Source organism: Thunnus maccoyii, chromosome 17 (assembly GCF_910596095.1).
Source record: "Thunnus maccoyii chromosome 17, fThuMac1.1, whole genome shotgun sequence".
In the NCBI taxonomy this organism is placed as follows: Eukaryota; Metazoa; Chordata; class Actinopteri; order Scombriformes; family Scombridae; genus Thunnus; species Thunnus maccoyii.
Window position 1 is genome coordinate 17,222,101 of NC_056549.1, and position 21,341 is coordinate 17,243,441.

At 39.2% G+C, this 21,341-nt stretch overlaps 1 protein-coding gene across 1 annotated transcript; it reads left to right on the forward strand.

The window, feature by feature from the left end:
* Positions 1 to 1,639: 1,639 nt before the first annotated feature.
* cdc40 (cell division cycle 40 homolog (S. cerevisiae)) lies at positions 1,640 to 21,308 on the forward strand. The gene is made up of 15 exons (XM_042391065.1): positions 1,640 to 2,099; positions 2,529 to 2,615; positions 3,647 to 3,776; positions 3,882 to 3,968; positions 4,123 to 4,262; positions 5,355 to 5,451; positions 5,715 to 5,854; positions 6,836 to 6,910; positions 7,473 to 7,518; positions 9,316 to 9,417; positions 10,903 to 11,018; positions 11,937 to 12,070; positions 15,311 to 15,387; positions 19,952 to 20,096; positions 20,777 to 21,308. Exons 1-15 carry the CDS (start codon positions 1,908 to 1,910, stop codon positions 20,952 to 20,954), a joined length of 1,746 nt encoding a protein of 581 aa, XP_042246999.1. The 5' UTR covers positions 1,640 to 1,907; the 3' UTR covers positions 20,955 to 21,308.
* Positions 21,309 to 21,341: the final 33 nt, after the last annotated feature.

Here is a 21,341-nt window from a genome sequence, read left to right on the forward strand (position 1 = left end):
ATTGAGAGGGTGCACCCAGAGAAAACGTTTGGAATTTATGTTTTTAAAAAATGATTAAACTTGTAATCGATTATCAGAATAGTAGCTTAGCTAATTTTCTGTCATTGTATTAAACCATCAACCGATTAATTTCGCTTTAAAAGTTGTATTATTGCGGTTTGTTTCCACTATACTACTACTTTATCCTTATTTAATATGATTCACCCTAACGCCATGCTCTCAAAATATACATACTTTCAATTAATCTATAAAATAAAACAACCATATTTTGTCATTCATTCACCTTAATCATTATCAAATATCCAATATCGCATTTGCTCATTAAGTCAGTTTCCCATACAACAATCAATCTTTTCTATATACTATATTGATGTAAAGCTCATTTTTGATAGATTTCTTTTATATCAATCGAATGTCAGTTTTTATGCTAAATTCACCTGATCACAGTTAACAGTCTGTCTGTCTGCAAAGAGAAATTATGACTCAGACATTACCATTAAAAGGAGAACCGTGCATGTGTTGGTGTATGTGAGAGCTGAAGAGAGGCTTCACGCAATAAGCAGCGTTTGTTGAATCACTGAGCTGTAAGCTATAGTTGTTTATGAATCAATCAACAAATATGGGTGTATTGACCGAGTACATCACTATGTGCTACGTTGACAGAATAAACCAATACATTAAATATTGAAATAACACTGCTACGTTGATAGTCTACTGAATCAACTGGCAGAGTCAATCACTTTACATGCTATGTTAACAGACTTACTATACAGCACATAGGAAATAGAAAGAAAACTAAATACCAATAAAAATAATAAAGAATAATAAAATAATGAATAAAATAAATAAATACATGAAATAAATACAACAGAATAATTAAAGATATTAAAAAAATACACACATTAACAGTTTTTACGGCCTTTTTATTAGTGCATGATTTAATAGTCTGTAAGTGCTGCCCACATTCTTCATGAAAAACGGAAGAGAATTTTTTTTTTTGGTAAACTTGATTATGAAACTCAGCTAAGATAATGAGACTGATGATGTACACTTGTTTCTCGTGCTTTCTCTTGTAGCTTAAAAAAGCAGAACATGTTTATACAATAAGGCAAAATCAGTCATAAATGTAACATTAATGAACTTAGAAACCTCTCGCCACAGGCTTTTAGTATGGTAACAATGCCTAGATAAGTGAGGCACAGTTTCAGTGTGTGCAGAGCAAAATTAACACAATACATTCATATCATTCTAAAATCTATTAAAAAATGTTTTACAGGGTATATTTCGTGTATAAGCTTAAAGGTCACTGTCTTTCTCTTCCTGGTGATTACATATATGTAAGGCAACAGCCAAACCTCCTGCCAGGACTGACCGTACTGAAGATGAAACCGAAAGATGAAGCTTCCATTTTTGTCATAATGGAAGTACATGTGTTATATCGAAGTATTTTCCCCCTTAAATAATATTCCCCTCCTGTTAGAAGTGTCTTTAAACCAAGCAGATTTAATATCCAGAATATAACTTCTTTATAAAGTTTTTTTTTCGTTTGTTTGTTTGTTTTTGTTGTTTAAAGCCATGACGCTACACACTCCGATACTGTAGGTGGCGGTATGCACCTTTAACGTTGGTTTATAGTCCGTCAAAGAAGAAGTAAGAACCAAAGAAGAAGAAGAAGTTGACTCGTGTTTTCTGCAGCACCACCAGGTTATTGTTATGGTTAGGCATAGCAGAGCTAATTGGTTGGGTTTAAGGTAAACTTGGGGTCAGGTTAAGCAACCCAGAAGACAACTGGTTGGTGTTTAGGGAGATTGACCGCAGGTTAAAGTTGGGGGAAACACATATCGTCAGGGGAACAGACTTCGACACGACACCGGCCTCCTGCTTCCGCCGAATTCACAACATACAGCATGTCTGCCGCCGTAAGCTCCCTCGTCTCGTACGGTAGCAATTCAGATTCAGAAGATGAGTCGGAATCTAATACCGATACCGAGAAAGTGGACCCGATGAATCCGGACGCCACGGCTCACCTTAAACCTTTGCAGCCTGGACACACGATGTCTGTGGCTGTTCTCAATTCTGCTCCGGAGGTCGCCGTTAAGGTAAGCTAACCAAGCTAACGCTAGCTTACCGTTACAGTTAAATTTTTACAGTTAGATCGTGTTGTTCGTACTGTACTGTTGTATAGCACTGCAGCCAATATCAGTTGTTAACAGTAATGCATAATAAATACTTATTTTGTGTGTAATGGTACCCATTTGTTGCCAACATCACCAAATAATAGTGCTAATTGTTAGCGGGAAGCACCGAGTGACGAGCAGGAAAGTGTCGCATGTTTGTCTAACTTAACAGTTACATGTCAAAGAATAACTGCTATTCGTTTAGAAATGATTACATTATCGATATTGCCAGGGTTATTTATACTCGACAGGCCTTTGTTTCTCGTAAATAGATAACAAATACATCACAGTATGAGCGCATTGGTGTTGTGTTGCTTTTCAAACCACTAATAATGTACATCCTCATGATAGGAGGCTGTTGAGACCGGCGTACATCTGGACCCTTCGTTGAAAGAAGTTGCTTATAACCCAACATATGAAACCATGTTTGCGCCAGAGGTAAGTTTTAGATGAAGTTAATGTAATGTACAGCTGGGTCCAATATATAGTATAATACATGATAGAGCTTAAATGTTTCCATATCTTGACAATTAAGTCATTGTTTCAGTTATTTTTCAAGCAAAAATACCAAACATATTCTGTTTCCAGCTTCTCAAATTTAAAATTTTCTGCCTTTCTCTGTTACATGAGATAGTAAAGTGTCTTTGGGTTTTGGTTGGTTGGACAAAGCAAGCAATCTATTCTTACTTTGTCACAAATGGTCATTTTACACTATTTTCTTGCATTTTTAAAGAAGACATCTCTAAATGATTGGCTTTTTTTTTTTTTTTTTTTTTTAAACTATTTTTACATTTGTTGGACAAAATGATTAATTGAATACTACTAGATATTAAAGGACACACTGTCTATTTTAATATAGTAATACAGTGTATAGATGTTGTCTCTTTTTCATGTTGAAGGCTTATATGAATGAACCACTTAATGCCTCTGCTTGATTGGCCTTCATATTCACATTGCTAATAATCATCATAATCTGAAGCATTACTCGTGTAAGTAGTGTAATGTCCCCAAAATATCATCACATTGTTGCTATGAAGTTAGCTCCTCATAAAGTATGTTTATGTCCAAACCACCCAGCTCCAATGTAACAGCTGTTAGATAATTACAATGTTTATTATTATGAAGTCAAGCTTATTAGTTGTCACTATTCCTGGGTAATACTGTATTTTGTTTTTTCCCCTTGTTATCACCTTGAGTGTCCTTATCTATTTTGTTTGGTGATTTACAGTATGTGATTTGGCTACTATAACACCATACTTTTCCATCGGGATTTATAATGTGATGTGTTTATCTGTCAGTCTATAGTTACATTACTTATCATGTCTTGTTGTTATCAATGTGATGCCAATTATATTATAATTGAACAGAAGGAGCATACAAAAAGAGTCGCTCCCTGGGAGTGTCCAAAGTTATACTAACTGAAAGTTTAACTTCAGTATTATTAATATTTTTGTGTTGTTTCCCTTTAGTTTGGGCCCGTAAACCCATTTAAAACCCAGCAGATGGCTGCCCCCAGGAACATGTTATCTGGCTACGCAGAACCTGCTCACGTCAACGACTTTATGTTTGAACAGCAAAGGAGGACCTTCTCAACCTATGGTAGGCTGTTCTGTGACCTCTGAAATGGGGCTGATTGATGTGATCAATTTATTGACTCTGTTTAAATTTGAATGTGTTTAACAACTCTCTCAACTCTGCTAATAGGTTATGCTTTAGATCCATCTGTTGACACACACGAAGTAACCACTAGTAGCTACATTGGTGCAGTGGATGAGGCTGAGAAAAATAAAGGTAATCATTAATAATAATTAATATCTGATGTCTTTGTCTTCATCTGACTGTATGAATCAGACTTTATTTAGTGTGTCTAATGCTATATAAAGTATTGTTTAAGGGAAAATAGAAAGCAAGAAAGAACTACAGTGTCTTATGGCTCTTCCTCCAGGACTAACTGTGTTTGAGAGCGGACATAAGAAGTCGGAGAAAAGGAAAAAGATCAAAGGTGGAGATGCAGCAGAGATTGACAACTTCCTTGGGCCGTGGGCAAAATATTTAGATGAGAAAGATGTGGCCAAACCATCAGAGGTAATGCTTTGTTTATCATATAATATAAAAACATTCTGCCTGAGTGTTTGAGATTGCCATTATTTCACATAATCAATGTACTTCTGCCCTCTGTCCCTTTTAATAGTAAGGCAAGAAACGCAGCACTTTCTACTTTTTGACAATAAGGATTAGTGCTGTAGGTCAAGTACACTGGCTCTCTGCAACAGTTTCGATTTATGGTCAATGGACTTTTTTGGACCTTTTTAAATCACCAGAATAAGTGTCTTTATACTTATACCTCATCAGCATTTATAGCAATAGAAACTGTAATATGAGTGTTCATTCACTGATGGCTTCTGCCTGCACATTTTCCAATATATAAACCTTTTTGAGTATGGAACAATGGAGCCAGAAGAACTAAACTAGGAACTAAAAGTCCCTTTTGCGCTTCAACCACCATGAATTCAATGATGGATTAAAAACCAACAAAAGCGTTTGAAACACAATTTTCACAGGAGAAAACAACCCGTGGTTTCTTGTATTTACTGTTGCATGACTCTGCTGTTAGAAAAGAGAAAGGTAGAAGTGGTTAAAGAAACTGAAAACCCTGTCTGTCTCCACAGTAGGCAACTTGCTGAGTTTTTGTTTCTACTTTAGAACATAACTGCCGTGAAACTATCAGCAAAGTTTTATTTCTCTCCTACGCTTGCTTCGGTAGCTCACTGCCTCTCATTGTCTCACTATCTCACTTGACCACATTTCCCTCTCTCCCACATGCTCTCAGACTTGATGTAAAAATTAGTTGGGAAATGTCCACATCCCGTCCTAATATCAATAGTAGTTGTACCAAGTACTTGTTTTATAAGTTAATACATAAATTATGGTTTCTGCAGTGTCTTTGTTTGAAATCTGTGCTAAAGTTCACAAACCTTTAGAAAGCACTACCTCCACTTTTTTTTTTTACACCTGGTACTATTGTACAGGAACAAGATTAAGTCCCTGGTTCTTCCAGTCTAGACACAGGTTTAGTTCCTCAAAATGTTTTTGGTCCTCTGACATATCTAATAGCATAAAACAATTCACCTGCAGTACGTTGGTTAATCCTCGGTTGTGATTAATTTTATTTTATAGGATGAGCAGAAGGAGCTGGATGAGATCACAGCCAAAAGGCAGAAGAAGGGAAGGAATGAAGAAGATGCTCCAGCAGAAGAGAAGACTATTCTCCATGGTACAGTGGGCCCTTTGACAACAAGAAATGATTAGTTAGCTTTTATTTTAACTTTAGATCACAATTTATACGGTGAATTGAGATTTACAGTTGTGATCGTGTTTAAGACTCTTTTCTCTGGAGCCACAGTTTGGCTGGTCAAGTAATTAACCCCACAAAAAAATTCTGGGCAGCCATGAGCCCGTTCTCCTTTAAAAACATGTATCAAAATGGTGCAAGATTTTGACATGATGTCTCTTTGTCTCTTTTTGTTCTTCCTCTAGTTAAAGACATGTATGATTACCAGGGCAGGTCCTACCTCCACGTCCCTCAGGACGTGGGCATCAACCTGCGTTCTGCAGAAGCCCCAGACAAGTGTTACCTGCCTAAGAAACAGATCCATGTTTGGTCAGGACACACCAAGGTCAGTAGGAAAAAAACATAGATCATTGTTATGTCTTTAAGTACATCAGTGTCATTTTATTTACCAGGAGAAAAAAACCCTTGCAGTTATAAATGTTCAATGCAGTTTGTGTTTATGGTAAGCTCTAGTATCGCAGTGTGTTGTTTAAAATAATTCTGTGTGTGTGTGCGTGCGTGCGTATGTTCATTGATAGGAAATTCCATTATGCAGTTCAGTAAAAACCTCCTGGGTACTTAAAATGATAAAATGATAACATAGCCGTGTACAAGCTGCTTGTCTCTGACATATCTGAGATTATTCTCTCATTCAAAACACCGTCTTTATAATTCAAATATAAAAGCAAACACTCGGTTATTCAATAAAAGATCTGATTCAAGCCTCAGAACTGCCGGTGTGCTTCAGGGAGAGAGAAAACACTCAAGTTTTAAATTGGCTTCTATACACTTTCTGCGGGAAGTTACAGCCCTCAGAGCCTAATTTGAAGTACAAAGAGGTTTGAAAAGATAATAAGCGCGCGGAAGTGCTGATGTAGATAATAGATGGAGGATGACCCATATGGTGTCACCAAAGTTTTGAGACTTTTTTTTGGAAAAGTTTGGTAACATGAAGAAAGTGGTTTTTATGTCAATTTTTATGACTGTTGCAGTGGCAGCATTGTCTGCACACACTATTTGCAGTGCTTGCATTATGATTCAGCTGATGTCTCCCTTTTTAAACTGATTTAATATTGATAGCCTGTTCAAACTGTCCATAATATGTGTCCAAATTAAGTCAACAGCATGAACATACACACTGCATTATATATGGAAAACTGAGGTGTAGTGCAGCTTTTAACTTAGCTATGCCCTTGACTCCTTTTGTCTAGAGTAATTACAACACTAGAGTAAAACTAATACCAATTGAAGATGGTACTGGAATACACATGATAAGAAGACATGGTTAAATACATATTCATTTCTCATCTATCCGTATATTTTCCAGGGTGTCAGTGCTATCCGACTGTTTCCAAGCTCTGGTCATCTACTGCTCTCCAGCTCCATGGACTGCAAGATCAAGGTAATAAGCATAACTGGGTGCCATAAAAACATCACAGACATTAATAATTTCCCCTATTTATCATTTCTAAGCAGTATATAAACAATGAAAACATGGTTTATAACAGACTACAGTGTAGTTGTAAGCAGATAAAATGAACGAATGAATGTGCAGTATTTGTCAACAATTATAACCTCTGCTATGAATATATTTTATATCATTACAACCGTGTTTTATTATACTGTCATTCATTATCTGTTTATATATCAGCATCCAGTAGACAAATACATGAATAAACACTTATATCTGCTTACAAATGCATTAAACATTATATTACAAACTTTTATTAGCTGTTTATATACTACTTATAAATGCTAAATAGGGGGGACTTAAATTGAAGTGTTAGACATTTGCTAGCTTGTGTATACTGTCGTGATCAACACTAAATGCAAAGAGTACTTTAAATAACAAACTCACCATTTTGCCTGTGTGATCACACACATTCTGGCTTAACTTAATGCCGTGGTGGAGCAGAGTGGTGTCACAAATCTGTGTTCACTGTGTATTTTAATCCTCTCCACAGCTGTGGGAGGTGTACGGCGAGAGGAGGTGTATACGAACATTTATTGGTAAGTGAGCACACATCTCATTAAACATCCCCATTCAAAATAAATGCTGATAATTTATTATAAGATAATCAGCATGAAATTGTGAAAGGATATTTTGATATTTTCCCAAAATGTTTTAAAATTTTATAAACAACAATGCATCGTCAGCAAACATGCTGACATGAAATATATGCTTGATGTCTGAAATGCACCCCGCCTATTGGGAAATAGACAGCAGTGACAAACTGTGAGGTCAGCAGTACTGAAACACTAATGACATGTCTGCTGACCATTTGGGGAAAGTGTGTGTGTGTGTTTTGTTTTTTTTTCTCATTTAGAGATGGGGTCTGGGGTATTTAGGGTAATGCATGCAGGTCAGTCTTACACTCTTCCCAGAGAAAGCACACTGTCAGAATAGAGATTGTTTGCAGCTGTGGTTCTGCTTGTCAGCTCCTTCACCGAATATGCATAATTCAGCAGCCCAGGGGCTGAAGTGAGCAGGGGGCAAGGGAGGGCAGAAGACACGGAGGGGAGTGGGCGCACATGAAGCGAGAACACAGTTTAGGAGTGGATAAACTAGAGTGAGATGTTCATGACTAGGAGAAGAAGCAGAGCCGCAGATGATGATGATGATATTCATCATTTTTTAATTAGGGGAGTGTTAAAAATATATGGCTGTGTTGTAGAGAGATATATTAGGGTTTCACTTTGTTGTTGCTGCTGTCTCTGCTCCTACATCTGCTGCCTGGTATATTCATTATTTCAACACCATTAATAAAGGATGTTTTCTGTTCTTTTTATCTTTCCCAGGGGTGTTAAATTTTATTTATTTGTTTTCTTATTTATATGGATGACTAAGATCTTTAGAACCTTTTTGTTTTATCTTCACTGCTTTTCCATTTTTTAAATCTCTTGATTCGTTTTCCTCCTACTTAATAGAAGAGTTTTATTTATTGTCATCTTGAATGCCAAATCAAACCTAAATTTGTCAGACTGTTGTGTGTTATCTTTAATTAACCTATGCACTGTATGTGCATGTAGCTTGTCAAAACCACCAAGCAAGAGGGAACAGTTAAGAATATATTAGACTTAGGGGTGTGCACGAGTGAGTATGCATATCATTACACATGTATTTTCATGTTTGGATGCAGTCTCGGACAAAGGGTATATTTGATTACATGCGTGCCCTGCTCTCGCTAGTTGGTGTATCTGTGTGTTCCTGCGCACGCAGACACACTCACACACCATCAAGGCTTTCTGCAGCGGCGGCATCGCCTTTGGTCTGCCAGCAAGCCGTGTAAGAGCAAGCAAGCAGGGAGACGCTTAGCCTCAGTGGGCTCTGTTATCGCCGTGGAAACAGTGTAGTCCTGATGAAAGCCAGTTTTAACGAGGGAGGCGTCTGTGCGCGCCGGGCCCACAGGGACCTCACATCACCTACACTGTATGAAAAAAAAAAAGCCAAAGGGTTGCATAGATTGGGATTAGGAAGAGAATAAGAAAAGGTGGAGAGGAGTTGAAAAAAAAAACAGATTGAGCATGTTTTTTTTTTCTCTTTCCCCTCCTCCTCTTTCCTCTCCAAGCTCATTTAAAGATTCCATTTCCCTCGTCTCCCACAGCCCACTTCATCTTTCTTCCTCAACATCCCTTGTTTTCCCTTAACCAGATTTCACATACTTCAAATTAATTGGGTATCAAAGGAAGGCAGCTGGGGGAGACTCAGTAACAAGACTGGGGAGCACATGAAGTGAAGTTTTCTCGTGTGTATTTATTTATTTGCTTGTGTTATGTGTGTAAATTTTCTCCTCTTTTCTACGTCAGGTCACAGCAAGGCAGTGCGAGACATTTGCTACAACAACACCGGCACCCAGTTCCTCAGCGCTGCTTATGACCGCTACCTCAAACTCTGGGACACTGAGACAGGTAGGCTGTACTCTCCTATTCCTACTTATTTCTTTTCTTCACACAGTCACACATGCAGGTTGTCCAGAACAATGGAATCAAGGCAAACGTACACCACATGAACATCTCACTCATACACCTATTTGAATGTCTTTGTGAGGAAATACCGAAGAAAAAAAAATGCAGTATGTATTTTAACCTCATGCATTTTGTAAGTAGAAATATATTTTAACAGCACATTTAGACCCGAGATCCTAAATCTCAGAAGCTTTTCTTTGCACAACAGCAGATTTTGTATTCATTTTTCCTTCACACAGACTGTTTGCTGGCACACACACTTGTGAAGTCGTATCTACCACAAATGTAAATCACCAATGTTTCTCAGCCATCAAATATAAACCTGCAGTCTGTTGATACCTGAGTATGGCTGCTTGCCCAGAGATGTTTGTGACTGGATCAGTTAATAGAGATTATTGCTACATTAAGTCCCCAAACAGATATAACTTGAACACTATTATACATATAATTGAACACAACTCCCATGATCGCAGAGCTAACAAAGACATAAAACCCCTTGTTTAATAGTTTCGGAAATGTTGTCTGATTCTCTGATCAAATCAGTGTTGGAAACAAATTACATCATAGGTTTTTATGTTTTCCCTGTTTATATGATAGTATTGAATTTTTAAATTTAGTGCAGGAATTAAAAATCCCAATTTGTATAATTTGACTGGGACTTGAATAGCAGGCTGCACTGTACAACAGTTTATTAAATTAGTATGGTGTCTTTCATGACACATGAATTTCAAGTGATCTTCTTAATTTGTGTCTATGTGAACTGAAGAGTCCCTTTGTTCTCCTCTGTGCCGCATGGTTCCTTGTTATTATTCCCCACCATCCTGTCCCATCTTAATTGCCACCTCCCTCCTCACAACTGAGGAGTGCCAATCCAGCAGAGGGCAGAAAAGAGTTAATTCCCCCTACTTGTTGCTAACAGGATCTCCTCTAAAGCCATATCATCCAAATTGTTCAGTTAGAGTTAATTTCCTACACTTACAATGTTTAAGAGGATGATTTCTTACCTTTCTTAACAGTTGTTGTGGTTTTGTCAGTATAAACTGTTTCTTTCCTGCAGCTCTACATAGCATTTTGTATTTTATTCCTGATTTTTTCCCCCAGTTGCAGTTAAAGCAATAGATGTAATATAGACATTATGTTAATAAAAAGCATTCATTGTAGTCTTAAGGATTGCAGTCCTTTTAATTCTCTGTTTTCTCAACTCTAGTAGTGGTGGCTGCGTCATTCCAGTGGTGATTCATCTTTGTTGAATGAATACAAGGAAATGCCGAAATGTGTGTAGCAGCTGAGCTGTCGCTGCCTCCATAGCATACAGCATTTAAAGTCGCAGACTGTGTCCTTCAATTTTAAACAACTTGAGTGTACCTTTCTGAACAGCCACAGTGGATTATTCTGTATCCCTGACTTTCAATTTGCTTCCCTCCACAGGCCAATGTATCTCCCGCTTCACCAACAGGAAGGTACCGTACTGCGTCAAGTTCAACCCGGACGAGGAGAAACAGAACCTTTTCGTGGCCGGCATGTCAGATAAGAAGATTGTTCAGGTAAAGTTGGCATTCGTTGCATTGCGACCGATTCACAGTCGCCTCATGTGTATTTCCCAGTCGACCAAGCAGATGCACATGTGAATTTCTGTGTGTACCCCTGTGCCCACAGCAGCAGGAAATACACTCCTCTTCCAGTGCTAGTGTGTGTAGTCATGTGCGTGTGGCTGACAGGACTAGAGCAAGCCATTAATCACAGGCAGCATTAGGGAGGATGAGAGGCATAGGAAAGAGAACAATCTGTGATAATACTGGGAAATTCATAACTACCATATAATACTATTAAGCTAACAGTTTTTAGAACAAGGAACTCTGAACCTCTACAGATTAAAGTTTGGATTTCTGTGGCAGCAAAGTGCTGAGAGAACAAATAGATTGGTATCTGAATTGGGAATGCATTTAAGTATTGTAATATAATTTTTATTTTACGCAATTACTAATGAAAGATGATTCTGTATGTATAAACGTTACATTTCAGTGTCTATTTTAACTGAAAATAAGTCAAGATGTTGATTTAAGAAGCTCTTGTGAGCTGCAGAAAAGTAAGATTAAATAAATAAAATTGGAAGTTAAATCTGTCTGGACAGAAAAACATCCTATTTTTTTGTTGCTTGGGGGTCTGTTCTGTGTTGTTGCCTTGCCTTAACTTTAATGTGTTCATAATGTCTCCCAGAAAAAAAATAATGTTTAAGACTGAGGCCTGTTTGATTGCTAATTGCCGTCATTACACCACTGCAGTTAAGTCATTTCACTGCATCGACACAATAAAGATCTGCTCTCGTAGAAAGTCTCCCGCAACTCAAGCTCTCCACAAGAGTTAGAAATCAGCCGGTGGGATTTTGTGAACCCAATTTGGTGTGTTCCTACTCATCATGGATATTGCATTTTACCCCCTTTGCTCTTCTCCATCTCTGACAGTGGGACATCAGGACCGGCGAGGTGGTTCAGGAGTACGACCGTCACCTGGGCGCTGTCAACACCATCACATTCGTTGATGAGAATCGTCGGTTCGTCAGCACGTCGGATGACAAGAGTCTTCGAGTTTGGGAATGGTGAGCACAGACTGAAATACTAATGCAGCATGTAGAATTCGAGTGTGCTGTTTCTGAGTGTTTGGTATTGTGCCTCCAAGCCAGGCACATAATCCCCAAAACTGAATGATTTAATAATGAATGACTGTGGTATCATTGGGCAGCTGTTCTGAGAAATTCTTCAACAGTACGAACAAGTGTTCATGTTCAGGCAGCCGATTTCACATCCGTGAAGGTTCAAGACTGATGAGTAGAATTCACAGGCAACAGGGCGTTTAGTGTGATGCCAGTAAAATAACACAATATTCTGACCTGTTCTGTGCACTGATGATGTTGTATGCTGCTCCTTTCATTAGTGGTTAATAAGAATAGACATCAACAAACCTCCAGACGACCCAATCTTGGCCAAAGCTCTCCCAGCTGCGCCGCTAATCTGCTCTGAGTCATAGCCTCTGCCACGATCAGCCCACATTACATGCATGCCAGTTGTATATTTTAATAAATAAGCATTTTGAAATGCTTCCACAAATAATATTATTGGAATGAGAGATGCGAAGGGGTGACTGGCAGGTCAGATACAGTTCAAAAACATTTTCCATTTTAAAAAATTTCCCCTCTTTTCCTTCTCAGTGGACATTGAAATTAGAGAAACAAGACATGTACATGTGTTTGTTATTGACAAAATCATGTTCACATGCATTTCCCACAAGTTTATTTACTTTTAGAAATTGTCATTCCATGTTCTACTGCAGTGTTATCGTCCGCGCTCAGTGGCCGATCAAGAGAGACCACCAATAACGACTTGCAGATCGGCTGGAGGGTCTTGTGGTGATAAACAAACTCTGGTATCTGTTGCTCGAAGATGATAAATATTTTAAAAACCACCTGATAAATGAAGCTTCCTGTGGATTATTGGAAAGTGGGCTTTTCACTCTAGGACTGCCACTGGTGTTTTTTGTTTTTTTCCTCGTTAAAGCTTCCTAGCTCTTCTTTTTTTCTTCCATGGTATGAGAGATGGGGGATTAACTGGTGGGGAAAAAAAATTTTTTTTCTTCCACACACTCTGTAAGTCAGAGTTGAAAGATAAAGTAAAATGCCAATGGATCGATCGAGCAAAATAACTACATCCCAAGTGTCTATTTTATACAATTGTTTGAGAGTGGGGCTCCCATGGGCTTTTTTTTTAGTGCAGCGTGGGAGCAAGCAAGCAAGCGAGTGGTACGCTGAGCCAAAGAGTGGTTTTGCTGTCCCCCCCCGTCCCCCCCCCCCTCTCTCCCACGGATACCACCTGGCTCTTAGCTCTCGCCAGAATAGAAGCGCAGGCTGGCAGAGCGGGGCAGGGTGAGGGTGAACGACGGATGGTGAGAAAAGATTGCGAGGCAGCTACAAGTCAAACACGCAAATTCAAATTCTATTCTCGTTTTCACACACACACAGACTCATGAGTTCTGCGGGGCGGATGGACCACTTTTATCTGTAGCTGAGGTTTATCATCAGGGAGCGGAGAGAGCGTGCGCGCGTTGGAGGAGGATTACAATCAATACAAAATGTGCCGCACCGTGCCAACAAGGGGAATTAGCTCTTGATCATAAATACGTCGTTTTAGAGAGTGATGAAATGTGGGCTTCAAGAGATATTTGGGATGATGATGATGATGATGGTGATGATGAATTAAGGAAAAAAGGAAAAATGGCAGAGCAAAGGACAAAGTCAACGTCAGAGGATGGAAAGTGAACAGATATCTCATCCACGTACTCCCTCTTCCCTTATTTATTTTCCTCATTTATTATCAGCGTACACTCTGGTAAGAAGGCTGATTTCAAGGATGATTTTTCCAGACTTTTATTATTTTCCAGACCTTTTAAAAAAAATAAAAACAAAAAAAATAAGCTCCCTGCCAACCTATTTTAATCAAACATCTGAATGTTTCAAAATAGTGTTATGGTCATTTCAGAGAAAAAAAAAAGTTAATTTACTATGCTGTCAATAGTAATTATGTTTTGTGAAATCCTCTTTTCACATCAGCTCCAAATAACAAACAAAAACGGTATGTTTCATTTCCTTCTCAGTATGAGAAGCTGAGGGATTTTCATGACATTTTTACTGCACACTGATTATAAAATGTGACCTCAACCTCACTGCAGATATTACGCCTGACAAAACGGAGCTGATATATGAGATATACAAAAATGCTGTTTTTGTTTTTGCCATCGTCTCTCTCTCCGAGCTAGATCGACGCGCAACGCGGCAAACAACATCAATCATCTATTATTGATTAATATCACTAGCATATAGATTGTTTGTCATATGTTTTCCATTCTTCCTCTCTTTCCATTACCCTCAAGCTTCTCTCCAGACAACACAGCTTTCACACTGGTTATTTCTGGAGCTCCGAGGAAGAGATCTGATGGCTTTCTTATCTTTTTTCATAGTTAAACTTGGCTTGCCTAAAGACATTGGCTCTGACTAACCCAAGGGCCTTTTTAATGTCTGGTTGTGTGTGTGTGTGTGTATGTGCAGAAAAGCAAGTGTGTTTTATGCGTACAAGGGTTTGCTTTTCTTATTTAATTTCTATCTTTAGTTCATATTTTTAGTCTTCCAAAAATGCAGTGCAATCGTTTTGCTCCAGCTGGTACTCATCACAGAGAGAGACACACAGAGACACGGCCTCAGTTTAGCTAGACAGCACGATCACATGAGTTAAGGGCTATTGCTCTTTTACTTGACACAAACACAACACAGACATGTTAGTCACTCACATTTTCTTAGTTTGCTGCAAGTGCCACAGGTCAATAGGAAAAACAGAGGAACCTGGTATTCTTTCATCCAAGCACAGACACACAACACTAGATTTGAATGATCTTCTGCGTACCACTTAAGATCAAATAGCCAGGATTCACATCACCCCCAGAGCAGAGAGGCACAGAAGAGCATAAAAGGGGGAGGGGGGGGGGGGGGGGGGGTGTACCAGTACGGTCTACAGCGCAGCATCAAAAGCTCCTTTCAGATTTTATAGAGTTATTTACATACTGTAGCTGTAATGGTGGCACCAGGTGGTTTCTCCACCATCGCTCTTTTCTCGTCAGTAACAAGCATTTCTGAACTGGCACAAGCGGCTGCATTAGTAAACAGCTTTGTGATTTTTTTTATTTTTTTTACCTTTTTGAGTTCTTCTTGCTTCAGGGGTGTTCAGGTTGTTCTCTGATCTAGTGTTTAACCCATCTTCAAGTGTACTCACAGTACTTTATGCCTTTTTTTCAGGGACATCCCTGTGGACTTCAAGTACATCGCTGAGCCCAGCATGCACTCCATGCCAGCTGTGACGCTCTCTCCCAATGGTGAGTAGTCAAATCATGGCAAAACATTAGCAAAAACACAGTCAAGCACACAGTACAGAGGACTCCGGGGAGCATAAACCTACATTTCCATATTGAGGTAAATTCATATCTCCCAGTGTTGGTCACTGTTCAGACAAATAACAAGACGGCTCAGTTCAGCATTGCAACTCTTAATTGTGAGGTAAATCTATGAGCATAGCTATCCGATCCATTTCCTTGTTTGTTTGTTACGGGTATGCCAGCTGTCTAAAACACCCCATTGAGCTCAGTGAAAGCACTTGAATGCCGGTAAACTGCGGCGCACGCAGCAGCCAGCAGTTTCAATTAATGACATTTCAGCATGTGTCAGCGAGCGATGACAGAAGCTGCAGCAGGTGAAAATATGTTGTTTCCTTGTTGGTTAAATCTCTGTATGAATGTCAATATTTATGTTTGTGGTCGAGATGAAGAGAGACACTTCTCCTTCCACAAATATACAAAAAAAACCATAGGACATGATATAAATATTATAGGAAACCATCAAAAGAAAGCTGTGATGCAGCTTGTGTTTTGAATACAGAACTATTCAGCACATAGCATATGATATAATCAGCAAAAACATGTTAAAATGGCCTTATTAAGATATGTAATGTAAGCTTGCTGTGCGCACTGTGCAGCTTTATGTAAGAAAAAATGAGTGAAGAAAAAAATCAGTATTAGCTACTACTGACTATGGAAGGAGATGGAGGATTCTGGGACATGACAGCAGTTCAAGTGCAGAATGAACCTGCCTCTGCATAGCTGAATGGATGAGCTTATACAGATGTGAAAGAAGCCAGTGAGTGACACAGTAGTAGAGCTGCAATGGTATTGATTTTTTTTTTTTTTTTTTTTCCTTACTGCACAAATTAGCAAAGCCATTCAAACCGTTGCAATATGCACCATAAAAAGTCATTTAAACCTCAGATGTTTTAAAATAATCAGTTCCTAAATACCGTATTGGCACAAGTATAAGACGACCCCCCCCCCCCCCCCCCCCCCCCCTTTTCCAAAACCTGTTTAAGGAAAAATACTTTTTATATATAACTTACATCATAGTATAGTCACATGATCCGCTTGACTCCGCGGTGTGCGTGACGCGATCGTGTTACCGCGGTGATGCAGTAACCGTGGCAGCTTTACACAGTAGCCGAGTATTGAGAGTGGCACACGCCTAAAAAGATGACAGAATTAACACGCAGTCTTCCTCTTCAAACACGACGCCTCCGTTTGAATCAAGAATTCCCCGTCGCACCCAATCAGCTTCAACTACCTTCAAATTCAGCTCTTCTGTCCTCATCTGTTCCTTTTTTAAATTTCTCTGTTTCATGTACCCTCCATATTCTCGTCCTTCCTCTGGGCAGTGTCTGCATTTGTCCCGACATGGTTTGATTCTCTTCAGCGTGTGAATAATGAATGTGTTCTCAGTGGGAGACCGTTCACTTTTCTCTCATGCCTAAATGGCACCCAGACCCTCCACTTGGCACCACATTCACTGCCTCTTTACCTATTTTCTCCTCTTGCCATCTTAAAAAAAGAGACAAATCCCGAGGGTGCCGGTGAAATTGGCCGAGATGTTTTCATTCTCCTGTACCTATTGCATTTGTGGACAGTAGTGTCTTTTTCATTTATGTTTTTTGAGCGGAAGATGTCAGGAGAGGACACACATACACACACACACACCAACACTAGATCTCTTTCTCATACCGCATTAATAATTTCCATCATGTTTCCTTTCAAGAAGTGCAATGAGTCATGTAATGCTTTGACACTGAAGTGCTGCCTCTTATCACAGTGTAGGGACTTGGAGACTGTGGCGTTTTCATGGGCTGAAATGCTTTGTAAAGTAGATTTCATGTGAGCGGTCACTGATGAGAGACCTCTCCTTTTTTTCCCTAAATTGCCTCAATCTTTCCAATTTAATGATGGTAGAATAATTAGGGCCTGAGCCCCAAAGGGTCTTTCTTTCTTTCTTTCTGTCTTTCTTTCTTTCTTTATTAATCCGCCACTTCAACCCTAAATTTTACCCCCTAAACATGCTCAAAAACTCACCAAATTTGGCAAGCACATCAGGTCTGGTGAAAAATTTGATAAAATGTAAAAATTATCCCTTAAAGTGCCAAAATGTGCTCTAGAGCGCCACCTATGTCACTAAATTGGCCGACATGGCCCGTAGGAATGTCGTAGAGAGATCGAACCAAAACTCAATTATTCGTCTCATCGAGACCTACAAATCATACACTGACACCCCTGACCTAAATCCAACAGGAAGTCCACAATTCACCCATTCAAGTATGACTTTGTGCCAATTTTGGACCTTGAATAAACGCTATCTCCTCCTAGGGCGTTAATGGTATCGGCTTCAAACTTGAATACATGACTTTTCACACTGTGCTGAACAAAAGTTATGAAAAACTTTGTAATAACTTGAACGGTTCTGATTTTTTTAAGTTGGAAAGTTCGAAAGTTGGAGTGCCACATCGCACCTTACAATGTAAACCAATGGGGAGGCAATCTCTGGGCATGGACTTTGTGCCAAACTGGGGCGTCTGACATCTAAACTATAAGTCAGACCACTTTCAAACCTGTATCAATGGATTTGCGACGAACATTCCTACTAAAATATGATTTTTAATGTAAGATTGGCCAAAGTCATGGGATTTATGAAGATATTTCCACTAGAGGACTGCTCTGAAATCGTACTCTCCAGCTGAGAGGGAGAAGGAGGGAAGAAAGTGGGGAGATGGGTGTCACGGTTAAATGCAGCTCATTTTTGAAGGATACAGCAGAAAGGTCTATATACATACAGTACATTACATACAAACTTTGTATGAAGTTTGGGGTCAATATCATTTATTTTACAATAATTGTAGGTCTTATACGTATAATCAGTAGTGGGGATGACCTATGAGGGGAAGGGAAAAATGGAGTGAGGGTGACTGTTAAGTGATAAAGTGCAGTAGAAAATAAAATCATTACTAAATTTTGTAGCTCTGTACTGCCGGTTTTCCTCTATTAGGGCCCGAGCACCTAGCGGTTCGCTCACACTCTCCCTTCAAATATATGAGTATTTTTCTGTGTCCAGCTGCAGTTACTTATTGTCTCTACACACCTGACAGCAGTGTTCAATGCTTACTTTTTTGTCAAGGAGTACATGTGTTCCTAAATGTAAAAAATTAGGAGCACACATAGAAATTTAGGAGCACACTGAAAAAAGTAACTTTATTAAGGACAACAATTTATCACACACATATTTAAATGCTTTGTGTGTGTGTGTATGTAAATCAAAATTTATGTTCTTTTTAGGGGTGCCTGATTATGGCAAAAAGCATAATCACTATTATTTTTGCTCAATAATGACATCACGGTTTTTTAACACGATTACTTTTTGACTATCATTTTTGGCGATTGCTGATGTATGCACATGTTTTTTCCCATTTTGCTGCTTTGCTGAGGAAACTATTACACATGCGAGCATAGATTGTACTAAGTACAATCAAAAAAGACAATATATGATGGAAGAACTGAGGAAGACTAGAGTTTTTGGGCTCAGCATTAAAACTTTAATGAACCTGCCAAGTGGGTGGAGTAGCAGTTTTGAGTTTTTTTTTAGTTTATTAGACAGACAGGATTGATGTGTAGGATTTAATATTTGGTCTACAGTCCAAAGCGCAGGGTGGCAGTAATGTGCCTAATATGCTATAATTTAGCTATTGTTCAAGCGTGTGGCCGTGGGGTGACGTTGAGTTTTGATGTTTCGCCATGACAGAGGACATTGCTATAACTTTAGTGCAAATGCTCCAGACTGCCCCAAACTTTGCATGTTTGATAAGAGGCCTGAACACGTCCACATGACAATATTCCATGAGTGATGCAAACTGGCTGAATAGCGCCCCCTACAAAATTGCAGCAAAGGAGCCCCAACAGCGGGCAAAACAGTGGACAAAGGAAGTGATGTTTATCTCCTTCTTGAACTGTCTGAAAACAGCCCGGGTCTGTAGACATCTACATGCCTGTGACAGAAAACCTACGATTGCGTCGTGGCCCGACACGCATGGAGGCACGAGGGCCCGTTCATTGCTGCTTGCAGCTTTAATTAGTTCATGCCCTTTTTGGAGTGTCCACTCCACATTGAAGTTTTTTTTGGATGAATTTGTCCTTCATGCTTATTTCTACCAACTATTACATACCTGTTGTTAAAAATATTTGACTCTACTTAATGTCCCACTAGATCAAAGATGTCATACTCCCAGCTTTAGTGCACGCTAATACATACAACTATGTCAGTGACAGGCAGGATCATGATACCACATCAAAGATACTGGAAGCTGCTTGTTAAACATTTGGCTGTACTGTATCATGCTAATGAGACAAACTGGCAAGCTACTACTAAGCGCCTTTAAATTTGTTGTGACAACCCTAAAAATTTCAATATGTTTGCTTCCTGAAATTATTACTTGCTAGTACTGCGCCTGTCATGTACTTTGACGTTTGATACTGTTTTGAATATAACTTGAACATACTGCTTGCTTGTGTCTAATCCTAGGCAAGTGGCTTGCATGTCAGTCCATGGACAATCAGATCCTGATCTTTGGAGCCCAAAACCGCTTCAGACTGAACAAGAAGAAGGTCTTCAAGGGTCACATGGTGGCTGGCTATGCCTGCCAAGTCGACTTCTCCCCAGACATGAGGTAAGCCTTTACCTTGAAACTCCATTATTGTGTGATGTGGAGATTCCCACGGCTAATTAATCGTGTAACAGCTGATAAGGAAACGCAAGATTGTTTTTGATTTCAAATATGCCAGAGAAATAAAACAGAGGTCCTTGGAGGAGGGTCTGAACTGTCTTCATGAGCGTAAAGAGGCAAAATAAAACATAATGAATGTGTAAAGATTACTTTATTTCTGTAAATGAAAAAGAATGGGTAAAAGCGAGAAAGCATTACACAGATGCTCAGTGTGTTCAGATAACCTTTACTCGCCTCCAGTCCTCTGTGTCTTATCCTGTCCTCTAAATTGCCTCCAGTTAATGAAGAGCCATGGAAAACAGACTAATGTGTATGCTCCACAAGGAGAGCTAACAAGGACAGTCCAACACCGTAATTATAGCCAAAACACCCATTAAGAAATGTTTTCTCCCCTCTTCTCACCAACTACCACCACCCACGTCTGTGAACAGGTGCCCTAACTTCCTTTCAGTATCCATAGCAACACTGCAACTCCTGGCTAGACTAAATACCGAAAATTCAGACTCCCACCTTTTGGCAGGTGAAGTGGAGACAGGAATAGTTTTTAGCAATGTGCTAATCTTTCCACCCTCTCTCTCTCCCTCTGTTTGTCTCTTCTCTCTGGACCTGTCCTTTTTTACCAGCTATGTGGTGTCAGGAGATGCGGATGGAAAGCTGAATATTTGGGACTGGAAGACCACCAAGCTTTACCACAGGATCAAGGCTCATGACAAGGTGTGCATCAGTGCTCTGTGGCATCCGCATGAAACCTCTAAGGTCATCACCTGTGGCTGGGACGGACAAATCAAACTCTGGGATTAGAAATGTCTCGGTGTGTTTGGGTATGTTGGGTCTGGGAAAACTCAACTACTCTACTAAAGAGAGAAAGAAATGGACTGTTCGAGAGAGCCACAAGACTGGTATCCAGTCTTATTGTAGCCTTGTATTTTTATATCCTGTTGTGAGAGCTCAAAATATGTCATCATGTAATATCTGTACAAAGATGAACACATGCATACTAAGTTCTTTCTACCGTAAATGGTGCATTAGAGGGGTACCTTGTAATTTTCTAAACAAGCGTTTTGATGTTTTAATTTGCAATGTCCTGTGTCTTCATTTTCAATTGTATGACCATCCCTTAGTGGAAATAAACATTCTGTACGTTTTACCAATGAATACTGTTCACAATTTCTTCCCCATATTATTATT